Source organism: Mustelus asterias, chromosome 7 (genome assembly GCF_964213995.1).
Source record: "Mustelus asterias chromosome 7, sMusAst1.hap1.1, whole genome shotgun sequence".
Lineage (NCBI taxonomy): Eukaryota > Metazoa > Chordata > Chondrichthyes > Carcharhiniformes > Triakidae > Mustelus > Mustelus asterias.
In genome coordinates, this window is record NC_135807.1 from 86,790,909 (window position 1) to 86,816,921 (window position 26,013).

Genomic DNA, 26,013 nt, shown 5'->3' on the forward strand with positions numbered 1-26,013 from the left:
TATATAGCAACTTATCAAGGTTCATTTGACAGCATCTTCCAAACTCTATCACTGAGAAGGATAAGAGAAGCAGATGTTTGGGAACCTGGTCAATTTCTCTCCAAGCCACATGCCATCCTGACTTGGAACTATATCACTGTTGATAGGTCAAATTCCTCTCCAACCGCACTGCGTCTACCTATGCCACCTGCAGCAGTTCAGGAGAACAGTTCATCACTAGCTTCTCGAGGGAAATTAGGGATGGGGAGTAAACGCTGGTCTTGCCGGCAACACTTGTATCCCATGAATGAATTTTTAAAATCTGCCAGTCTCGCTGGGAATTCTTCAGCCTAATTGATGTTGTTTCTTGCCCTGCTCACAGATTCTACAAATCTGTTGTAGAAATAGAGCGAGCTTAGAGCACTTTGTACTCAAAAGCAACTAGGCAGCTCTCAGGTTGGTAAACGAAGAGCACTGTTCATTCACTGTTGACCGCAAAGTCCAGGTGGGTATAATTGTTCAATATTCTGTGATTAATGATCTTTTTACTGTAGTCAAAGGAGTCAGTAACCTGGTTTTTGTTTACTTGAGAGCAGAACCTAAGCAAAATTGATTTTTTTTTAAGAAGCAGCAGAATTGAGAGTTTTCAAGTTGTTTGTAGCACAGGTTTGATTGGCAGGCTCTTCAGCAAGTTAAAGCTGATAATCCGTCCATTGCTTCACAAATCTTGACTCTCATTCTGAAGCAAGTTTGTTTTGCCAAAAGAGGTAAGGAATATAAAATATTCTGCACATTATTTTGGATCTGAATTAACATGTTTCAAATTAATTATGCATGTGCTCTCAAAATTCACCTGTTTTATTTCAATTCGTTATTTTGAGACTCTCTTTTCATAGTTGCAGCTGTAAAGTGTTCAGTCCCCATATTGTTCCTTTCCCATCTCCATAAATAGGAATGTTTTTAGGTAGATGAGTGCATCAAAGAGGTATGCAAATGGTCTGTGATTTGTGGGTTTGTCCAGTATTGATTTTACCTATTTTTCTCTGGTGATCGACACCTCAGGACCTCTACCTCGGAGTTTGATGCAATAGGCACCCTGATTGATGATAATTCTACATAGCATTATTGGAGATTAATGATAAATCTGTAAAACACAAAGGTTGGTTTGCATTTTGCTGGATGTAGAAGGATTTTGTTTCTCCAGTGTCAATGTTAGACTTATGAAAAAGTGGTTCTCCATTGTTGTCACTTGTGTGGAAGTTGGTCCATTTATGATAATGCAGAGTCAGCCAGCCCAATCTTAACAAATCCAGACTACTAAATACAAGTGCTAAACTTCACTCTTTTCAAAAATTTGAGGTAATATTCTAGGAATGGTATTTATTTTATATTTGGTTTGAAGTGAATTTGAGGCTACATTTTACATTCTGACTAGAAATTGACTTTGTGGATGTTTTGTATATCCAATGTTCCTCCATGGAAACAGAGTGATTTTTTTTGTTTGTTAAAAACATTGACTGTACTAAGAATTGGCGATTGCTTGTTTGGATAAGAAGATTTTGTGTAGTCTGAGTTCATTTGCACAACCCCTGTTGCTGCACTGTCTGCGATTAGCTAAGTCAGCACTGAGCAGTAATTGGACATGGAGCCTTTATGCCTCATGGTACTCAGTCATGTACTGGATGAAGTTCCTGAACCGTCTTGAAAGTTCTGCTTTCTATCTTGCCTAGTAACTGGAATTTGAAAATGAAATCTTCATACTTGACTTCTGTTTATATGTGTCTATATGATGAGCATATAGTTTTAAGAGCATTAATATTATATTTTCCCCTTTTAACTAGTCTGACTTGAAATGCGTTCAGGATGCAAAAGGAGGTTCCTTTTACAGAGACCATTGTCCTGTGTTGGGTATGTAACTACAGAAATTTAAGAACTCAAAATTCAAGTGAGTTAGATGAATGTATAGTATGTGGTTTAACATACAAACTCCTGAGGTTTGGATATGTATCCATCATTATCACCTATACATAATTTGAGCTCCCCATGACTGCTCCACACCTTTCTTCATCAAGCACGATGGTAATGCTCGGTGTGTTCCAGACTCTCTGGTTCCCTTTTTATTGACTCTATGTACCACAATGGTATCATGGCTTGTAGGCTGTTGGCTAATTCAATGATTACTTTTTGATATTTTCCACATCACATGTTCCTATACCATTCTTCCAAACACTCCTCCATCTGGAGCCATTGTCATTTTCTGGAGGTCAGGGATTAAACTTGATATTGTAGTAACAATGGGCAGTACTACCTGTGGCTGGTTAATGTCGATTGCCAACGAGCAGTCAAATAATTGATCGTACCATCTCCAGAAATTCCAGCAGGTTTCTTTCCAATGCAGATGAATTGGATGAAAACTTTGAATATAATTTTCCCTACTTGATCTTGTCCTCAGCAAACTGCTTGTTGGAGATGCTTCTCTCCGCAGCGTGATTAGTAGGTGTGACCTTAATGCAGTCTTTGTGGGGAGCATATCCTGTCTTTACACTAAAAATATCCTCCATCATGTTGTGTCACTATAACATTTAAAACAGGTCATTGTTTACACATTGAGAAAGTGAAAACATTACACTGCTTGCATTAGTGGAAATTTCCAAGTTATAATGTTTTAAAGTACTTTTATTTCTGACAAACAACAATGTTTACTGGTTTGCACTTCAATAAGGTGCATTGAATGCAGAACAGACATAAGTAACTTGCAATAGAAACAAAAATCCTGTGGAGAGAGAATCAGAGTTAATGTTTCTGGTCTGTGGCCTTTCAACAACACTGGGAAAAGTTAGAAATGTAGTAGATTTTGAACAAGTGTTGGGGAGAGGATAAGGGAAGGTCTCTGGGTAGAGGGGAGATGAGATTAAATGAAAAAAAGAACAGTAATGGCAGAATTAAAGATGAGTGTAGATGAGGTGTGAATGACATGATCATGGATAGTATTTTGTGGTTTGTTTTTCAACTGGAAGTGGTTTTTGACAAAGTCAAGAATCAAAGTACTGCGATCCCAGGGAAAGAGAAGAACAGTTGTATATTTAGTGGGTAGAATTTTCTTTCTAGGTTTGGGTACCCAGTGGTCCAAAACTTTTGCTCCTACTTAAAATCAATGGAGCAATCTTGAGATGTGCACATAGCCATTGTCACTAATCCAGTTTGGGAGATTGGAAATCTTAATTGGATCTTTGAGGCTGAAAGGATGAGGAACTCTCTTTGTGGTAACCTTGACGTTTTTGAAAAGTTGGGGAGTAAATTGAATGATGAGCAGTTATTCTTCATGTTACTATTTCCTGGAATAGCAAACCCGTTGCTTCAGGTGTTGCATTGGGTAACAGCATCTTATGACAGACAGTAGCTTTTTTCATCAGCTTAAATCTTATTATTAAATACTTGGAAAAAGAAAGCAATCCAAAATGTGTTTTAGTTGCTGATCTTTTTGATTCAGTTTGTACCCAGTTTAGCTCTCGTAAATAGGGGAGTAAAAACAAAGCATGTTTGCCAACTGCTAAGCTACTTTCCTGCTGTTCCAGTTTTCTTTGTGTCTGGTTAATATAGTGCTTCCACACGAACTCTGAAGGTTGAGCAATTATTTTACTAAAAATCACATTCGTTTGTGTGCAACTCTATTCAGAACCTTATGTATTATAAAGTGTCTGGTGTTTATACAGTGCGTTCCTTTGTTGGAATGAAAAATTTTGTTAGTTTTGACCGCCAATTGACAGCATTACATAAGAACATAAGAACATAAGAAATAGGAGCAGGAGTAGGCCATCTAGCCCCTCGAGCCTGCCCCGCCATTCAATAAGATCATGGCTGATCTGACATGGATCAGTACCACTTACCCGCCTGATCCCCATAACCCTTAATTCCCTTACCGCTCAGGAATCCATCCATCCGCGCTTTAAACATATTCAGCGAGGTAGCCTCCACCACCTCAGTGGGCAGAGAATTCCAGAGATTCACCACCCTCTGGGAGAAGAAGTTCCTCCTCAACTCTGTCTTAAACCGACCCCCCTTTATTTTGAGGCTGTGTCCTCTAGTTTTAACTTCCTTACTAAGTGGAAAGAATCTCTCCGCCTCCACCCTATCCAGCCCCCGCATTATCTTATAAGTCTCCATAAGATCCCCCCTCATCCTTCTAAACTCCAACGAGTACAAACCCAATCTCCTCAGCCTCTCCTCATAATCCAAACCCCTCATCTCCGGTATCAACCTGGTGAACCTTCTCTGCACTCCCTCCAATGCCAATATATCCTTCCTCATATAAGGGGACCAATACTGCACACAGTATTCCAGCTGCGGCCTCACCAATGCCCTGTACAGGTGCATCAAGACATCCCTGCTTTTATATTCTATCCCCCTCGCAATATAGGCCAACATCCCATTTGCCTTCTTGATCACCTGTTGTACCTGCAGACTGGGCTTTTGCGTCTCATGCACAAGGACCCCCAGGTCCCTTTGCACGGTAGCATGTTTTAATTTGTTTCCATTGAGATAGTAATCCCATTTGTTATTATTTCCTCTTCAATTTATTACACACTTCAATGTTGAGGCTATTTTCTATTGCAGTAAAAAATTAAGTTTTCTTCTTAATAAATCTTTTTTTAGGGTATTGGTATGCATTCTGATCAGTTTACTTTTTAAAAATGATACTAGGTGAACAAAATGGGAGTCGGAATCCTGGAGGTCTACAGATTGGTGATCTTGTAAATATTGACCTGGATCTAGAGATCGTTCAGTCGTTGCAACATGGGCATGGTGGTTGGACTGATGGTATGTTTGAGACATTGACAACCACTGGCACAGTCTGTGGCATTGATGAAGATCATGACATTGTCGTACAGTATCCAAGTGGCAACAGGTATGTAGAAAAAAGGACCTGAAAGGAAAATTACACTCCTGAAGTTTGTCAGAAACAAGTCTTTTTGACTTGTGGCATTTCTATTCTTGAAGTCGAGCTTCTAAATGACCCTTTATGCCTATAGGTGGACATTCAATCCTGCAGTTCTTACTAAGGCTAATGTGGTTAGAAGTGGGGATTCAGTTCAAGGAGCAGAAGGTGGATCTTCACAGTTCAATGTTGGTGACCTGGTTCAAATCTGTTATGACTTGGAGAGAATCAAGCTTCTTCAGCGAGGTCACGGAGAATGGGCTGAAGCAATGCTCCCTGTAAGTAGAAATTAATTTTATAGCTGTGTTTCAGCTATGTTTTAACAATACATTTGCACTGAAATTTTGGAGTCTGTGGAGCAATTGCTGTTTTGAAAAAGTGCTAAACTGGGAGTGTAAACCTAGAGTTAGGGGCTAACCGGTTTTGGATGAAAAGGAAATGGACTCCTTACAAGTAGCTCATATTCACAACTTCAGTTTGACACTACATGGAGTGTAAATCCACTATGCTATCAAGTAACGGGGACTGCTGCCTTATTTCTGAATCCAGTCTCCTCCGCTTTTTTGCTCCTTTCTTTTGGTCTTTTTTCCTTTACCACCAATCTTTTTGTCGCTTGCACTCCGAACTCAGTTGAGAATTCTGTGGCTGCAGCAGAAAAAAGTTGAATTTCAATTGAGCTTTTGAAAGCAATCAGAATGCTACAAGAGCTTTGCTGTCATCAGAACTGGAAGAAATGTAACTTCACGTTGAGATTTTTTTAAACTGGGTCACAGGATGTGAGTGTCACTGGCTAGGCCAGCATTTATTACCCATTCCCAATTGCTCTTTCGAAGGTAGTGGTGGTGAACCATCTTCTTCAACCGCTGCAGTCCACATGGTGTAGTTACACCCACAGTGCTGTTAGGATTTTGACCCATTGTATCACCATTCCATCACTGTCAAAGTCCAAGTCAGGATGGTGTGTGGCTTGGGTGGGGCCTTCCAGGTGGTGGTGTTTCCCATGCATCTACTGCCCTTGTCCTAGGTTATGGAGGTTTCAGTTTTGGAGGGCGCTGTCAAAGGAGACTGGTTGAGTTCCTGCAGTGCATTTTGTAGATGGTACACAGCACTGCCACTGTGCATCACTGGAGGAGGAAATGAATGTTTAAAGTGGTGGATAGGGTGCCATTCATGACAAAGGAGTCCACTTTATTGGCATCCAGCTTCTTGAGTATTGTTGGAGCTGCACTCATCCAGGAAAATGGAGAATATTCCATTACACTCCTGACATGTGCTAGCCCATGCGGCCCAATGCTATTGAATGTTAAGATCAACGCTCATCAACCTGAAATGCTACTTATTTTACACTCTTCATGGCTGCTGCCCTCTTCTGTTTCTCCTTTATTTTGAAGTTTTTAAGAAAATATACAGCACAGAAATAATATGTGTACAACCTTGTTGTTGCCTAAGCCAGTGGAAGCTTTAAAGTATTGTCAAACGATTGGAGAGTTTGGGTGAGAGAGTCAGAATTACAAGAATCTGACCAGGCTGCTTTGAAATTTAGCTGTATGGTGTAGGTGCAAATTGAAATATTGAATATAGTGAAACCTTTCCACAACACAACAATCCTGAGAGCATGGTCATATTGTCTAAACTATGAAATGTTTTTGTTTTAATATAGACTTTGGGGAAAGTTGGGCGTGTCCAACAGATTTACTCTGACAGTGATTTGAAAGTAGAGGTTTGTGGGACTTCTTGGACATACAACCCTGCAGCAGTTACTAAAGTGGCATCAGCTGGATCTGCAGTGAGCAATGCATCGGGCGGTATGTATCAAACTCAAGTTTCTCCTTCTGTTTTCTTACTGTATACCACAGTTATATTAGGTGTTGCTCACTGCGGAAAGGGCAGTATATTGCTGTTCACGTACTTTAGCATCAATGTTTGAGAATAGCTTTGCTTAATTTTGTTATAGTCACTGAAAATTTAACCAATTGTTAAATGTTTGTAGGTAGTGTTCCACCCATGTATTTCAATATGCACATGTAGAATCAATTCTACCCCTCTACTCCACAGCAATGGAAAGCCATTATAATTGCAGATTATAATTCACATAGCTCAAAGTATTGTTGCAGCATAACTTGCACTTTTTGCATTGCACTGACAATCCTTCTGTACTCCAACACTTCCCTAATATTTAACTTTTGTTATTTTTAACTGTCTTGTGTCTGTTGCTGACTTAAAATTCCACTCTGCCCTTAATTTTGCGAACCAAGTAACAACCTCTTACTCTTCACTCTATGTGAATTTTAGTGCGTGTGGAACGACAAAAACGTGAAAATGATTCCTCAAGCTATGAAATGCAAGCCTTGAATGTAAAAAAAAAATTGGAGAGCAAAAGGAGGAGGTCTAAGCCCATAATACTGCTGATCTGTGTGGAGAAAACTGATGGCTGAGAATGGCTAGTGAGCATCCAACAAGTTGGGTTGTTTGTTCTTTGTTCTTGGCTGTTGAGAATGGTAGGAGGCTTTTGATAGTGGCAAAGAGTCATGTAATGCTGAGCGGCCTAAAAGTAAGAACGAAGAGTGGGTGAGAGGAACCTAGTGGAAGCAAAGCGTAAGAAAGATGCAAAAATGTTGGCAGGTATAACTTGAGAACAGTCCTGTGTTGGAATCTTGCATCCTAGTATATCTAGCCATGAAAGATACTGGAAAATGCACATGAGGAAAATGCCAAAGTCATTAGGCTGCTGAAAAATATTTAAATGAAGGGGCCATCCCATAATATGTTTGGAGTTGAGTCTGTGTCCGCTGTTCAACTTGGCCATCGGTTTTGTAAATTACACCTTTTCAGGGCAAACTTATTGAACTGGTCATATAATGGGGAATAGAAATTGAGCTTTCAGATTGATTTGATTCATTGCTTTATAGTAAATAAAATAATGAGCTCCCCTTCCGCCAGCATTACAAATTGTGCACATATTGAAAATGAGCAGGAAATCTTAATTTATCTTTTAAAATATGCTCATATCCCTGAGGCTTCCAGTACTACTTCCTAACATTGCTTCTCAGTGTCTGGGGCATCGCTATGATGGGTGTTACCACTTGCTTGCCACTATTTTCCAATCCTATGCTTGTCTTTGCACCCGATGGTTCCTTTTGGTCCAGACCAGGGGGGTCGGCAACTTTAATAACGAGCAATTTTAAAAATATAGTGAAAACTGCAAGATCTCAAGAGCCACAATGCTGTTGCGCAAATGCGCAGACAAATTAATAAAAAAAATTTTAAAACCCTGAAATATGCCATTTAATTATTACCAAAATGGGCTTGATGGATCAAAATCTGGAGCAGCACAAGTCCTCAGTGATTGTTGATGTGAGCCCTTGGTTAACATTCAATTGCTGCTCTGTCTTGGTGTTACAGTCTCTTCCTCATTTGAGAGTCTGCTTCTCAACTCTTGAGCAACTTCTGTGGAAATGTCCTTCAGGGAAGGAAATTTGCTGTCCTTGCCCGGTCTGGTCTACACGCTGGAGTCAATGTGGTTGACTCTCAACTGTCCTCAGGCAACTAGGAATGGGCAATAAATGCCAGCAACGCCTATGTCCCATAAATGAATAAAAAAGGGAACAAGTTTATGAAAAAATTAACTTTTTGTTTTGTTGGATTGAAAGCTCGACACTGTAATCTATTATATCCTGTTTGAAAATCTTTGTTTTACAGAGCGTTTGTCCCAACTTTTGAAAAAATTATTTGAAACACAGGAATCTGGAGACATTAATGAAGAACTTGTTAAAGCTGCAGCCAATGGTGATGTTGCAAAAGTGGAAGAAATAATGGCACGACCAGATGTTGATGTGAGTCTTTCCAATATACATCTTACTCCTTTATTGCCAGTGAATTAATTGATTTCTTCAGTAGAAACTGGAACATGGGGGAAATAATCTGAGACAAATTAATATAACTTCAAAAGTATCCAAAAGATTGCCATGGGGATTTTCAATTTATTCTTTAATTTTGGCCTAATAGTTTCCATAAGTAACATATTGCCTGTGATCAAGAGGATGAACGGCCTGCTAATTGACCTTCATTAGGGTCACTTGACAAAGACACAGAAGGCATTTGAGCAGCTTTGGTATTTACTCTGACTCTGCTAGGCCTCAGTCTACCAGTGTGGAGAGGTGCCAGGGGCATTCAAGTTCCTTCCCACATATAGGAAAAGGATATTGATTAAAATTGAATTTCACTTGGATAGGGCCGAGCTTGTAAGAAATCACATTGCTTTTGATGTCATATTGATTTTCTGTTATCACTAGGAAAGAGTAGAATACATTAATATGGTTCCGTTTAAATGGAGGGTGAGGATCTTGTTTTATTTCGATTAAAACATTGAAGTTTCTATATTATGAAACCCAACATCTTATTACACTTATTTTGTTATCATCTACCACCAGTTGGATCTGTTTTCTGAGCCATTAACCATTCAGTAATAACAAATGCTTAGCTTTCACTTTTGTCAGCTTCAACACAACACACTTCTGAAATTGAGTTTGCAGCAGGAACTGGGTGCAATTCTGTCACCTTGTGGCACATTAAAGCTATTACAACAGGAGAATAGTTGAATTTATTCAACTCCAGTCCTTAACTTCACTTTTAAATAGTTCTGAAATAACTGTGTATAAACATTTGCATGGTCCCAGTGTGGAGTTCCATTGTGCCACTCTCAATGATGTTGCAATACGCTGCATATAATTTGAAGTTATTGCACAGATTTGTTTTGAACTGTGTTTTATTTTAAATTTTGGATAATTAAATTCAAATAAAAATCTACATTGAATTAACAATATTGCATCACAAATGGCTCTGTTAAACCAACATTGTTTTTAATGCCCTAGGATAAGATACTTACTTTTTGTTAGTCAACTGATTTAGAATATATCACTGCGAGAATATGTTGAGCGGCAGTACAGCCATTTTAGCTAGAAGACATGTTAGCTGTCCTTGGTACAAAACTGCTTTTTAACATGACTGTACATCAAAAGTAATTATACATATACTACTTTTGTGTTTATTTTAAAGCATGTTCATGATTTTAAGGTAGCCAAATGTAATCCGAAAATGGATTAAACAGTTATTATTTCTTTTTATCTCACTGTTCCATATGAAACAACATTTTCTATAATGCAGTTTGTCTCCCAGCTTCTTTCAAGTGTTATTTTAGTGCTGAGGTGGAATAGTATTTATGGACTTAATGATGGTGATTGATCATTTGTTTATATTATGTTTGACCTGCAGGTAAATGGTCAGTGTGCAGGACACACTGCAATGCAGGCAGCCAGCCAGAATGGACATGTGGATGTTCTGAAGCTGCTTCTCAAGCACAGTGTTGACTTAGAAGCTGAGGTGAGTTCTTTAAATTCTTTACATAGTTGGCATTTATATAAAATGACTCCCAGCCCATTTTGATGGGAATTAAATGGCTTTTTAAAAAATATATATATATTTTCACCATTAACATTTTTGTAAAAATGTTTAAATTATTATTAACTTGCGTCTTGTTTTTCATTATTATTGGCACTTGAGTAATGATTGCAATACTTAAATTGCATTTTTGACTACGTTTTTAAAATGGCTTTTGCTGTTAATGTTGTTGACCCTGGGTTAGTGTGTTCTGCCCAAATTAGAGTTTATATGCTAATGTCTGGAATATAAGAAATAAATGCTAATACACGGAATATAAGAAGTAAATACTAATGGATGGAATGCAAGAAATGAACTAAATAATAATGAGACTCAAACAAGCTTAGAGGGAGTGATATGATGACCATTGTTGAGACATGGCCATGACTGGGAGCTGAAGGTATATTGGTCTGGATTTTGTGATCAGTGATGAACGGTGCTTACCATTGATAATGTTTGTGGAGCATTGAGTGGCAATTTAGGATCATTGGGTGTCTGAAGCAACATCGTTTTCTCTACCGGGGTTCAGGGATCTGTTTGAACAAGGCAAGAAATGCTGTCTGTCTTCTCAGCAAATCAAATTGAATAATCCCTGTTGCGATCTTCAAAGTCTAAACTGGAATATTTAATACAGTGCAAAATCATCCATAAAAAGTGAAATGGGGAGGGCGGTGGGGGAAATGGGATCAAGAGAGGTAAGAGACAGAAAAAGGAAAGAAAATTTATATATTTTTTTAAAACTCCAGTTATCAAAATCTGAAGGTATGAGATTGCACACTTGTAAAAGTTAATTTTCATTTCCACGGAGGTTGTTTGGCAGCAATTAAGACTTGCCATTCAAAGTTCACTTGCGTTTGAATGAACAAGCCTTAAATATTTTGTCATGTCTAGTGGCTATCTCGTAGGGAAGTAGAAGAACCTGATGCCTTCTGTATTTATTTCAACATAAGGTCTCTCGGCAAGGTACTGGTGTAGCAAAATGTGAGGTGGAATAAGGTAAATCGGATGGCAATTTCCTCATTTCTTTATTCCCTGATAGTAATGAGAGCTAGTAGCTTTATTGTTAATCTTGAAAGGGTAAAGAGTTGAAGGGATATCCTTATTGATTAAAGGTAGTATTATAACAATCAGAGGATATAGGTTCTGGAAAAGAGTCAGCAGACTCTGTTGTTAGAATTGAAGAATGAGAGCATTTCTAATAGTATTGGGAGTTTCCTGCAAGTATCCTAACAGTGGCAATGAAGTGGCAGAATGTTTTAACAGAATTGCGACAGGGATTTGGCCTATTGTGTCTGCACCGGCTCTCCAAATGGGCATAATGATTTAGTGGCATTCTCCTTCCTTTTTCCCATACTTGAGCACATTTTTAAAAATGCCCCCTTGAATGCCTCGATTGAATCTGCCTCCACTACACTTCCAGTTATTTCTTATACTACTTTTGCAAATTATTTCAAACCTGTGCCCTCTCATTCTTGACCTGTTTACCATTGGGAACAATTTCTCTCTACCTGCTCTATCCAGCCCTCATGATTTTGAAAGTTTCTATCAAATCTCCTCTTAGCTGTCTCCTCTCTGAGGAGAACAGTCCCACCTTCTCCAATCTATATTCATAACTGAAGTTTCTCATCCTTAGGACCATTCTTGTAAACCTCTTCTGCATTGTTTCCAATGCATTTACAACCTTCTTATAGTGTGGTACCCAGAACTGTACACAGTACTCCATCTGAGGTATAACGATTTTCTTAAATAAGTTCAGCATAACCTCCTTGCTCTTGTGCTATTTGCCTCTATTAATAAAGCCTAGAATACTATATGCTTTATTCACTGCTCTCCAACAGTCCTGCCACCTTCAATGCTCTATGCACATATATATGCACATCAACCCTGTTAACTAACTTGCTCCAGTTTTTTGAAAAGTTAAGTATGATTTCCCTTTTAGAAATCCATGCTGGATCTTTATTAATTCGATCCAGAAAAATAGTTTCTAGAAGCTTCCCAGCACTGAAGTTAATCTGACTGCAAGGGTGTAATGTTTGCAATTATTTCAGATGCATAGCAAAAGACTAGGAACTGTTATGAACAGGGGAGAGAGGCAGACCTGACCTCCTTCCTTTTGCTGCCATTTATCCATAATCAGAGATGTTTTAAATTTTGAAATGGGCTTGCAGCATGTTTCCCCTAACCCTTGGTTTACAATTTTTAAAGTGACTCCCAGCAAACTCTTAGGTTAAAACAAGTATTGTTTATTCATACCCTCAGACTTGTGGAATCATCTCAGCTTCGTACACATGCACATGTACACGCACACAATAACAAAGGAATATTTTACAACTGTGAGTAACTTAAAAGAAAAAGAACCACAGAAATGAATATCATTTCAGATATTGCCAGACTCCAGAGAGTTCCTTCGTTGAGGAATTCAGGTGGGACCAGCAAACTGAAGTAGGAGTTGCAGAATTCCTATAAAGTTGATGGTGACGCAGCGAGAGGTGGTAGGTATACAGACTCGGTCTGTTCACAAGGCAGTGGCAGGAATCCACGAAAGAAACAAGCTTCAAGGAGGCTTAGACTTGATGCACGCTGTTGATCGGCTTATAGTCCTGCTGTGATGTTTGCAGGCTGGATGTTAAATAGCACAGTAAGAAGTCTCACAACACCAGGTTAAAGTCCAACAGGTTTATTTGGTAGAGAACAGAGATCACTCCATCTGACGAAGGAGCATTGCTCCGAAAGCTTATGGTATTTGCTACCTAATAAACCTGTTGGACTTTAACCTGGTGTTGTGAGACTTCTTACTGTGCTTACCCCAGTCCAACGCCAGCATCTCCACATCATGACTGTTAAATAGCAGACAGAGTTGCAAATCTAGAAATATAATGTTCAAACTTCCCAAAGGCCTGAAGCTTAGTTCATGTGATGATGTTGCCCATTAATAAGTCAATTGCAAGCTAACAAGCAGGTTCTTTGCCGCTGGTCAAAGTCCATTCTTCACCTTAAGAGATAGACAGTGGCTTTCATAGCCTTTGCAGATATAATGGCCCTCCCTTTGTTATGGGACCAGACTAGGGAGACAGATCATTTACTGGTCCCTGGTTTTGTTGATTGTCATGATGTGGAGATGCCGGCGTTGGACTGGGGTAAGCACAGTAAGAGGTCTCACAACACCAGGTTAAAGTCCAACAGGTTTATTTGGTAGCAAATACCATAAGCTTTCGGAGCTTGCTGCTCCTTCGTCAGATGGAGTGGTCTCTGTTCTCCAACAGTGCACAGACACAGAAATCAAGTTACAGAATACTAATTAGAATGCAAATCTCTACAGCCAGCCAGGTCTTAAAAGGTACAGATAATGTGGTTGGAGGGAACATTAAACACAGGTTAAAGAGATGTGTATTGTCTCCAGACAGAACAGCTGGTGAGATTATGCAAGACCAGGGGCAAGCTGTGGGGGTTACTGATAATGTGACATAAATCCAACATCCCGGTTTAGGCCGTCCTCATGTGTGCGGAACTTGGTTATCAGTTTCTGCTCAGCGACTCTGCGCTGTCGTGTGTCGTGAAGGCCGCCTTGGAGAACGCTTACCTGAAGATCCAAGGCTGAATGCCCGTGACAGCTGAAGTGCTCCCCCACAGGAAGAGAACAGTCTTGCCTGGTGATTGTCGAGCGGTGTTCATTCATCCGTTGTCGTAGCGTCTGCATGGTTTCCCCAATGTACCATGCCTCGGGACATCCTTTCCTGCAGCGTATCAGGTAGACAACGTTGGCCGAGTTGCAAGAGTATGTACCGTGTACCTGGTAGATGGTGTTCTCACGTGAGATGATGGCATCCGTGTCGATGATCCGGCACGTCTTGCAGAGGTTGCTGTGGCAGGGTTGTGTGGTGTCATGGTCACTGTTCTCGTGAAGGCTGGGTAGTTTGCTGCGGACAATGGTCTGTTTGAGGTTGCGTGGTTGTTTGAAGGCAAGAAGTGGGGGTGTGGGGATGGCCTTGGCGAGATGTTCGTCTTCATCAATGACATGTTGAAGGCTCCGGAGGAGATGTCGTAGCTTCTCCGCTCCGGGGAAGTACTGGACGACGAAGGGTACTCTGTCCACCGTGTCCCGTGTTTGTCTTCTGAGGAGGTCGGTGCGCTTTTTCGCTGTGGCGCGTCGGAACTGTTGATCGATGAGTCGAGCGCCATATCCTGTTCTTATGAGGGCATCTTTCAGCGTCTGGAGGTGTCTGTTGCGATCCTCCTCATCCGAGCAGATCCTGTGTATTCGGAGGGCTTGTCTGTAGGGGATGGCTTCTTTTACGTGTTTAGGGTGGAAGCTGGAGAAGTGGAGCATCATGAGGTTATCCATGGGCTTGCGGTATAGTGAGGTGCTGAGGCAACCGTCCTTAATGGAGATGCGTGTGTCCAAGAATGCAACCGATTCCGGAGAGTAGTCCATGGTGAGTCTGATGGTGGGATGGAACTTGTTGATGTCATCATATAGTTGTTTCAGTGATTGCTCACCATGACTCCAAAGGAAGAAAATGTCATCGATGTATCTAGTGTATAGAATCGGTTGAAGGTCCTGTGCGGTGAAGAAGTCTTGTTCGAACCTGTGCATGAAGATGTTGGCATATTGAGGTGCGAATTTTGTCCCCATGGCTGTTCCGTGTGTCTGGATGAAGAACTGGTTGTTGAAGGTGAAGATATTGTGGTCCAGGATGAAGCGGATGAGTTGTAAAATTGCATCTGGAAACTGGCAGTTGACGGCATTGAGTACTGAGGCCGTTGCAGCAATCTCGGCACTCTACACCAGCATCCCCCACGATGATGGCATTGCTGCAACGGCCTCAGTACTCAATGCCGTCAACTGCCAGTTTCCAGATGCAATTTTACAACTCATCCGCTTCATCCTGGACCACAATATCTTCACCTTCAACAACCAGTTCTTCATCCAGACACACGGAACAGCCATGGGGACAAAATTCGCACCTCAGTATGCCAACATCTTCATGCACAGGTTCGAACAAGACTTCTTCACCGCACAGGACCTTCAACCGATGCTATACACTAGATACATCGATGACATTTTCTTCCTTTGGAGTCATGGTGAGCAATCACTGAAACAACTATATGATGACATCAACAAGTTCCATCCCACCATCAGACTCACTATGGACTACTCTCCGGAATCGGTTGCATTCTTGGACACACGCATCTCCATTAAGGACGGTTGCCTCAGCACCTCACTATACCGCAAGCCCACGGATAACCTCATGATGCTCCACTTCTCCAGCTTCCACCCTAAACATGTAAAAGAAGCCATCCCCTATGGACAAGCCCTCCGAATACACAGGATCTGCTCGGATGAGGAGGATCGCAACAGACACCTCCAGACGCTGAAAGATGCCCTCATAAGAACAGGATATGGCGCTCGACTCATCGATCAGCAGTTCCGATGCGCCACAGCGAAAAACCGCACCGACCTCCTCAGAAGACAAACATGGGACACGGTGGACAGAGTACCCTTTGTTGTCCAGTACTTCCCCGGAGCGGAGAAGCTACGGCATTTCCTCCGGAGCCTTCAACATGTCATTGATGAAGACGAACATCTCGCCAAGGCCATCCCCACACCCCCACTTCTTGCCTTCAAACAACCACGCAACCTCAAACAGACCATTGTCCGCAGCAAACTACCCAGCCTTCAGGAGAACAGAGACCATGACACCACACAACCCTGCCACAGCAACCTCTGCAAGACGTGCCGGATCATCGACACGGATGCCATCATCTCACGTGAGAACACCATCTACCAGGTACACGGTACATACTCTTGCAACTCGGCCAACGTTGTCTACCTGATACGCTGCAGGAAAGGATGTCCCGAGGCATGGTACATTGGGGAAACCATGCAGACGCTACGACAACGGATGAATGAACACCGCTCGACAATCACCAGGTAAGACTATTCTCTTCCTGTGGGGGAGCACTTCAGCAGTCACGGGCATTCAGCCTTGGATCTTCAAGTAAGCGTTCTCCAAGGCGGCCTTCACGACACACGACAGCGCAGAGTCGCTGAGCAGAAACTGATAGCTAAGTTCCGCACACATGAGGACGGCCTAAACCGGGATGTTGGATTTATGTCACATTATCAGTAACCCCCACAGCTTGCCCCTGGTCTTGCATAATCTCACCAGCTGTTCTGTCTGGAGACAATGCACATCTCTTTAACCTGTGTTTAATGTTCCCTCCAACCACATTATCTGTACCTTTTAAGACCTGGCTGGCTGTAGAGATTTGCATTCTAATTAGTATTCTGTAACTTGATTTCTGTGTCTGTGCACTGTTGGAGAACAGAGACCACTCCATCTGACGAAGGAGCAGCAAGCTCCGAAAGCTTATGGTATTTGCTACCAAATAAACCTGTTGGACTTTAACCTGGTGTTGTGAGACTTCTTACTTTGTTGATTGTAACATGTCCCTACAATAAGAGGTGTGATTTCAAAAGGATAAGGGTTGAGCTTTTGTCTTGTAACTGCTTTTGGAAATTTCCAGAAACTGTCGCCAACTTGTGAATTATGAATTTTTGGTTTAGTATAGCCCACTTTTTAAATAAGCAAATAGGTAAGGTTTGATTTAAAGCGTTCAAACAGATTTCTTTCTTAGGGACATGACAGTGGACTACTTTGACTCAGGCAGTTAATTTCTTGTGTGCCTTCAAGCTTTTTTTTCTTGGAGCAATCACGTTCTAGAACAAACAGGATGCCAAACCATATTAGATTGATTTTTTTTTAAATTCATTCATGGGACATGGGCGTCGCTGGCTGGCCAACATTTATTGCCCATCCCCAGTTGTCCTTGTTCAGAAAGCAGTTGAGAGTCATCCACATTGCTGTGCTTCTGGAGTCAAATATAGGCTAGATCGGGTAAGGACAGCAGATTTCCTTCCCTAAAGGGCATTAGTGAATCAGATGGGGTTTTTTGACAATCGACAATGGTTTCATGGTCGTTAGTAGATTCTTAATTCCAGGTTTTGTTTTGATTGAATTCAAATTCCACTATCTGCTGTGGCGGGATTCAAACCCAGGTCCCCAGAACATTCGCTGAGTTTCTGGATTAATAGCCTAGTGACAATAGCACTAGGCCATCGCCTCCCCGAATGACTTTATAATGGAAAAAGTAATGACTTTGTTAATATTACTCTAAAGGAACAGATAAATAGTGACTGTAAAATATTTGAATTCAAAGTTGGATTTGAAAAGCAGACATGTAACCGTGATTAAGCTTCTTCATTTTATTGGGATGAGGCAAAGAAAAAAAGAAAAACTTCATAGAATCATAGAAACCCTACAGTGCAGAAAGAGGCCATTTGGCCCATCGAGTCTGCACCGACCACAATCCCACCCCGGCCCTACCCGCTTATCCTTACATATTTACCCGCTAATCCCTCTAACCTACACATCTCAGGACACTAAGGGGCAATTTTAGCATGGCCAATCAACCTAACCCGCACATCTTTGGACTGTGGGAGGAAACTGGAGCACCCGGAGGAAACCCACGCAGACACGAGGAGAATGTGCAAACTCCACACAGACAGTGACCCGAGCCGGGAATCGAACCCAGGTCCCTGGAGCTGTGAAGCAGCAGTGCTAACCACTGTGCTGCCATGCCGCCCCATAACTTGCATTTATACAGTCTCTTTCATGACCTCAGGACATCCCAAAATGCTTTACAGCCAATGAAGTATCTTCAAGGTGAAGTCACTCTTGTAATCCAAGAAGTCTGGGAGCCAGTTAGCACGCTGTAAGCCTCCACACACGCTAATGTGACAATGACCTGATAATCTGATTTTGTGATGTGAATTGAGAGTTAACTGTAGACCAGGACACCAGGGATAACCCCCCTGCTCTTTGAAATTCAGACTTGAGACCATTTACAGCTACTTGAGAGGGCAGACTAGGCCTCTGTTTAACGCCACAGTTCGACAGTGCAGCTGTCTCTCTGGCCACGACTTCTTGGGGTGCTTTAAAAGTGTAGAATTCATGAGATTAAGAAGTTAGCACAGTAGAAAGTGATGTATCCAAATGGGCAAAACTGAATGTAAGCACAGGCAAATGTGAGGTCATCCATTTTGGACTAAGAAAGGATAGACCTGAGCAATTATTTTCATGTGATGAAAAGTTGGGAACAGTGAAGGTCTAAAGTAGTGGTTCCAAAACTTCTTAATTTATTGACTGCTTTGACCGGGTTCTGGTAGGACCTTCTGGGCCACCACTTGGTCCTACCCCACCTACCTTTGCTTGGCACCGCAAATACAATCTCATCAGAATTGATGGGAAGAATGACACTGTTTTGGATGAAACACCGGTGAGGTGATAACTGGTTCCAAGTTGGAGAGCTTCAAGTCTCGTATTGGGCTGCACATTGAACTGGTTCCTCCTCAATCCAATCTCACAGTTGTATTTTGTAACACTAACTAGTCTTGCTTATAAAACTAGATTGGAGTTGCTCCTGCTGATAATGATTCTGGTTTGGTTGTGAGACGCTACATGAGTGTTGAGATGAGGGTTCTGGCCTCCGCCATGCCATTGGGCATCAGTAAATCTGCATTTTGGACCAGCCCGCAGACCACCTGGAGGACCCTCGTGGACCACCAGTGATCCACGAACCACACTTTGAGAACCACTTCTATCAAGTTTTATGGGTCCATCTACACAAATCATTCACTAATGATCAGCTACAAAAAAAAAGCTAATCACATGGTAGTCTTTTTATCTTAAATTTTATATCTTCTGGAAAATGAAAGAGAGGATATTTTGCAAAGCCCTGACCATGCCATCTCTGGAGCATTGTGTACCAAAGACACAGCACCTTTGGCTTGACTGAGTGTACCAGAAGGTTGTAAGGGTGTTTAGGGTTAAATTGAGAAAATTACCTAAATTAGCCCTGGAGTACAAAAGGTTATCACGTGATTTGATTGAGATTTTTAGAATTTTGAAATAAATTAATAGGGTCAATACAGAGAAACTATTTTGCTGATGGAACAAGAAATCAAAATCAGGCCTTTCAAGCGACAACTTGGGAAACATTTATTTGTATAAAGGGTGGTTGAAATTTGGGACAGTCTCCAACTAAGCTGTGGATGGTAACTTATTTAAATAATATTTCTATTGAAAGTTTTCCATCTTACCCAAAATGCAACAAATCCCAAAAATCTAATTACAGTACAGAGTAATCATTATTTCGCATAAACATGGGCAGCACTGTGGCGGCACAGTTGTTAGCACTGCTAACCCAGTGTCAATTCTGGCTTTGGTGACAGTCTGTGTGGAGTTTGCACGTTCTCCCTGTGTGAGTGGATTTCTTCCAGGTGCTCCGGTTTCCTCCCACAGTCCAACGATGTGCAGGTTAGGCGGATTGGCCATGGTCAATGTGCAGGGTTACAGGATAGGGCAGTGATAGGGCTTTAATAGAGTACTCTTTCGGAGGGTTGATGCCAAGTTCGATGCACTGTACTGTAGGGATTCTATGAACATACAGAGAAGACCAGCGAATAATCACACAAATGGTTCAAAGCATCAAGCTCTGCAATTGTTGTAGTCAGTGTCTCCTCATATGGATAAAGAAAAGATACTAGAAAAAGTGGGGAACCTCAGGATAATGGAACAAAACTGCAAGCATACAGTGCATATCCTCCTCCATGGGATAACAGGGACAGAGCTAGCCAATATATGGGGTCCCTTAATGGGTAATATGCACATTACGTAGTCTCACAACACCAGGTTAAAGTCCAACAGGTTTATTTGGTAGCACGAGCTTTCAGAGCGCTGCTCCTTCATCAGGTTAAATTTAGGATTTGTTTCACAAACGGGGCATATATAGACACAAACTCAATTACAAGATAATGGTTGGAATGCGAGTCTGAACAGGTAATCAAGTCTTTACAGGTGCAGACACCGTGAGTGGAGAGAGGATTAAGCACAGGTTAAGAAGGTGTGAATTGTTTCAAGCCAGGACAATTAGTGAGATTTTTCAAGCCCAGGCAAGTCATGGGAGTTACAAATAGTGTGACATGAACCCAAGATCCTGGTTGAAGCCGTCCTCACGTGTGCGGAACTTGGCCATCAGTTTCTGCTTGACGATTCCGCATTGTCGTGTGTCTTGAAGGCTGCCTTGGAGAACACTTCCCCGAAGATCAGAGGCTGAATGCCGTTGACTGCTGAAGTGTTCCCCAACAGGAAGGGAACGCTCCTGTCTGGTGATTGCCGAGCAGCATCCATTCATCCGTTGTCGTAGCGTCTGCATGGTCTCGCCAATGTACCATGCCTCGGGACATCCTTTCCTGCAACGTATCAGGTAGACAAAGTTGGCTGAGTCGCAAGAGTATGTACCATGTACCTGGTGGATGGTGTTCTCATGTGATATGATGGCATCTGTGTTGATGATCCAGCCACAGCATCGACATGGATGCCATCATCTCCTATGACAACACCATCCACCAGGTACATGGTGCATACTCTTGCGACTCAGCCAACGTTGTCTACCTGATACGCTGCAGGAAAGGATGTCCCGAGGCATGGTACATTGGTGAGACCATGCAGACGCTACGACAACGGATGAATGGATACTGCTCGACAATCACCAGGCAGGAGTGTTCTCTTCCTGTCGGGGAACACTTCAGTAGTCACGGGCATTCAGCCTCTGATCTTCGGGTAAGCGTTCTCCAAGGCGGTCTTGAAGACACACGACAACGCAGAATCGCTGAGCAGAAACTGATGGCCAAGTTCCGCACACATGAGGACGGCTTCAACCAGGATCTTGGGTTCATGTCACACTATCTGTAACTCCCACAACTTGCCTGGGCTTGAAAAATCTCACTAACTGTCCTGGCTTGAAACAATTCACACCTTCTTAACCTGTGCTTAATCCTCTCTCCACTCGTGGTGTCTGCACCTGTAAAGACTTGATTACCTGTTCAGACTCGCATTCCAACCATTATCTTGTAATTGTGTTTGTGTCTAGATATGCCCTATTTGTGAAACAAATCCTGCACTCACCTGATGTAGGAGCAGCGCTCTGAAAGCTCGTGCTACCAAATAAACCCTGTTGGACTTTAACCTGGTGTTGTGAGACTACTTGCTGTGCCTATCCCAGTCCAACGCAGGCAACTCCACATCATGGGAAATATGCAACCAACCTAACTTATCATCTCCGGACCTTCAAGCGATGAAAGGATGCACCAGGATCCTGCCATCGATACAAGATGTGGCATGGCAGTGTACATTCTTGTATACAGAAATCAGTAAGCCGTGGATTCTTGCACCTCGTTAAGGCGTGCAACACAACTGACCTCCCTGTCCTCCACCCAAGTCAGAGGCACCAATCAATCTCCCCGGATAGCTTAAACCATTTTCCATCTAAGAAACCTTGCCGACAAGAAGAAGAATCATCAAGACAACCATCCAGTGGGCACCTCCGGGAGAAATACAAACCTCCTCCTTCGGACAAGATAAGGGAAACCCTCTGGGATTAATTTTAACAAATCAGAGTCAATAACGTTACCCTGCCTACCCAGATAAAGAAAAGAAAGCCTAAATGGAGAGAATTATCAGGATTATCTTTAGAAAGACGTTGTCTTTCTGTGTACACTTTTGCAGGAGAGATATCATGATCAGAACAGCGCTACCTTACAAGAAAGAAGCTGGATATGGCCCTCCCTCCCCTTCCCAGGGGAGTCCAAACCTCAAGAAGGTGGACAGACTGGAAGTCTCCACATAAGACCACTTGGAGGAGGCAACCTACTCCTCCAACCTGCCTAATCCCCAACCGAAAAAAGACTCCCAATAATGCTAAACCAAAGCACCAGACTTGCACTCGGGCACCACAGCCAACAGGATACCACTTCCTGAAGGAGAGCAGTCCAGAAGCTTCCAAAAGGGATGTCTCGGTGGAGACAGATAAACACAGCCATTACTGACCTAACCTGCTCAATGACACACCAGAATAAGGGCCAACAAGCCGAAAATACTTACAGCACACTTATACATTGAATAAAGCAAACTACCCTTGTCTCTCAGCCCTCCAGATGTGCTGTTTAGGCCCCGGCATCAAATAGAATCAACCCATTTCCCCTCAGAGAAACCCTAACAACAGGATAATATGCGCACCATACATTCCATGAGCCCATAATCAAGTAATCATTATCACAACTTCATTTTTGGGAATTCAAAATTGAGGCACCTATCCTGCCAATCATTATAGAGCTACATACAGCGTTACTTGAGACAATTCACAGTTCATAACTATTCTTTCAATGAGGGAAGATGTGTTCAAGTGGTAAGTTATTTTCCCCTAGTTAAATCTTTGTTTTTGATTTGTTGATGATCTATCTAATGGACTAATTATAGTGCAGCCATTTCTAATGCAAGAGGAGATTTTTGACACTTAATTGCTGTTTAGAAGAACCTTAACATGGTCTGATTTTTATGCAGTGCTATTTTCCTACTTTCTCTAAATACTCGGTTATATTTCATTGTCTATACCTGGTTTAATGTTATGCTCATTTTAATATCGATTATCATTTCTGGCTAAGTTTTCCATATTCCACTAAGTACGTGAAAATATTTTTTCTGGCTTCCTTCCTCTTATCCATTTTGTGCTTTGTTTAAGATCATGCCCTTTTATTATGTTATTAGCTATCAGTGGAAAATATCTATCTTCTCTGCATATGCATTTTAAATACATTCTTGAATTCCCCCTGAATCATCAGTTTGAGAAATAAGCTTGTATAGACGAATAATTCGAGACTTATCAACCTTTGCATTATCCTTGAGACTCTGCGTAGTCTCTCTTTCCAGGGCCGTAAAAATTCCTTCCACCCATCTAATCCCCCTACCCCAACTTTAAGTGGAACCCAAAAGTGTACACTATTCCAGATGTGACCCAATGATTATTTTGCGCAGTCATCATGACCTCTTTGATTTTGTATTAAACCCATTTGCTCCTTCAATATTTTAACACGTCTGCACACCATGCAGCTGCATAGAGCATGATGGTTTCTTTCTAATCAACTTTTCATCCTTGGAACTATCACCTTGGACGGGAATCTTTTTTTAATGGATTGTTCGTGGAAGGTGCTTCACAGTTTCCCTCTTTAGTTCCCAGTGTTGCTTCAATGTTGCCTCTTTTTTCTAAATTCCAGTTTGTTTAGATCATCTTCATTCGTCTATAATAAAAGTAAAATACTGTGGTTGCTGAAAACCTGAAATAAAACTGGAAATGCTGGAAAAACTAAGCAGGTCTGGCAGCATCTGTGGAGAGAGAAACGTAATTAACATTTCAAGTCCATATCTGCACTCAAAACGTTAACTCTTTTTCCACAGATGTTCCCAGATTTGCTGAGTTTTTCCAGCATTTTCTGTTTTAGTTCATTTTTTTGTAATTTGTTCTTTTCTAATCAATGTACTATTTTTCCACTCCCTATTTTTCTTTCTCTATTTTAACATTAAAGCTATTTAAAAGCTCAAGCTAATCACTTGGCCCTATTTTTCTTCTAATTCTCATTAACTGGTTTTGTTTCAGTTTATTACTCCGAGCCAAGTGTTGCATTTTGTGTTTCATGTGATTTAGAAAAGATTGTCGCATGCCTTTGATTGGAAATCTTTTTGATCTCCCTGCCAGATGTGCTCCCTCGATCTATCTAGTAAGAGTTGGTAATGGTTTCAATTATTAATTATTTATACAAATCTTATTGAATTCTCTACAGATTTTTTCATTTCACTTTAAGCAATTTGACTGTCTTTTCAAGGACATTTAATATTGTTGCATGCTGCTTTTCAATCCTTGCCTTAATTATTAAGAAATTGTAACAGGGCAATTAGAAAATCGTGTGATTGGCAGAGTTGATATGGTTTTATGAAAGGGAAATCATGTTTGAAAATGTAATCAACAGGATAGATAAAAAAGGGAATTGGGGGATGCAGTGTATTTGGATTTTCAAAAAACATTTGTTAAGGTACCACATGAAGGGTTGTTACATAGGGTTGGGGTAATGTATTAGCATAGGTAGAGAATATTTGATGGAAAACAATATTATATTTGGATAATTTTCAGATTGGTAGGCTGTTACTAGAGGGGTAAGCACAGTAAGAAGTCTCACAACACCAGGTTAAAGTCCAACAGGTTTATTTGGTAGCAAATACCATAAGCTTTCGGAGCACAGCTCCTTCGTCAGATGGAGTGGATATCTCCACATCATGACTAGAGGGGTGGTGCAGGGATCAGTGCTGGGGCTTCAGCTATTCACCATTATGATTTGGAGTGGATGTGGTGAGGATGTTTCCTCTAGTAGGAAAAACTAGAACCAGAGGGCACAACCTCAGGCTAAAGGGACAATCCTTTAAAATAGTGATGAGGAGGAATTTCTTCAGCCAGAGACTGGTGAATCTGTGGAACTCTTTGCCACAGAAGGCTGTGGAGGCCAGGTCATTGAGTGTCTTTAAGGCAGAGATCGATAGGTTCTTGATTAATAAGGGGATCAGGGGTTATGGGGAAAAGACAGGAGAATGGGGATGAGAAAAATATCAGCCATGACTGAATGATGGACTAAATGGGCTGAGTGGCCTAATTCTGCTCCTATGTCTTATGGTCTGGTAAGTTGATGGAGAAGATTCTGAGAGGCAGGATTTATGAACATCTGGAGAGGAATAGTATGATCAGAAATAGCCAGCACGGCTTTGTCCAAGGCAGATCATGCCTTACGAGCCTAATTGAATTTTTTGAAGATGTAACTAGACACATAGACGAGGGAAGAGCGGGAGATGGAGTTTATATGGATTTCAGCAAGGCGTTTGATAAGGTGCCCCATGCAAGGCTCATTGAGAAAGTGAAGGGGCATGGGATACAAGGGGACATTGCTTTGTGGATTCAGAACTGGCTTGCCCACAGAAGGCAAAGAGTGGTTGTAGATGGGTCTTTTTCAGCATGGAGGTCGGTCACCAGTGGAGTGCCCCAGGGATCTGTTCTGGGACCCTTGCTCTTTGTGATTTTTATAAATGACCTGGATGAGGAAGTGGAAGGATGGGTTGGCAAGTTTGCTGATGACACAAAGGTTGGTGGGGTTGTGGATAGTGTAGAGGGATGTCAGCAGTTGCAATGAGACATAGATAAGACGCAAGACTGGGCGGAGAAGTGGCAGATGGACTTCAACCCAGATAAGTGTGTGGTGGTTCATTTTGGCAGGTCGAATAGGATGAAAGAATATAATATTAAGGGTAAGACGCTTGGCAGTGTGGAAGATCAGAAGGATCTTGGGGTCCACGTTCTTAGGACGCTCAACGCAGCCTTGCAGGTGGAGGCTGTGTTAAGCGTCGCAGGTGGAGGCTGTGGTTAAGAAGGCGTATGGAATACTGGCCTTCATCAATAGAGGAATTGAGTTTAGAAATAGGGAGATAATGCTGCAGCTGTATAGGACCCTGGTCAGACCCCACCTGGAGTACTTTGCCCAGTTCTGGTCGCCTCATTACAGAAAGGATGTGGAAGCCATAGAAAGGGTGCAGAGGAGATTTACAAGGATGTTGCCTGGATTAGGTGGCATGCCTTATGAGGATAGGTTGAGAGAGCTAGGTTTTTCCTCCTTGGAGAAGCGAAGGATGAGAGGTGACCTGATAGAGGTGTATAAGATGTTAAGA

General features: G+C 41.7%; 1 protein-coding gene across 2 annotated transcripts in view; it reads left to right on the forward strand.

Moving 5' to 3' along the window:
- mib1 (MIB E3 ubiquitin protein ligase 1) overlaps positions 1-26,013 on the forward strand; it is a 161,194-nt gene that overhangs the window by 38,681 nt on the left and 96,500 nt on the right. For both annotated transcript variants that reach the window (XM_078216432.1, XM_078216433.1), the window contains exons 5-10: positions 1,821-1,887; positions 4,681-4,885; positions 5,010-5,193; positions 6,576-6,720; positions 8,615-8,748; positions 10,187-10,294. In XM_078216432.1, the coding sequence (XP_078072558.1) occupies positions 1,821-1,887; positions 4,681-4,885; positions 5,010-5,193; positions 6,576-6,720; positions 8,615-8,748; positions 10,187-10,294 (843 nt within the window). The remainder of the gene's footprint in view (positions 1-1,820; positions 1,888-4,680; positions 4,886-5,009; positions 5,194-6,575; positions 6,721-8,614; positions 8,749-10,186; positions 10,295-26,013) is intronic.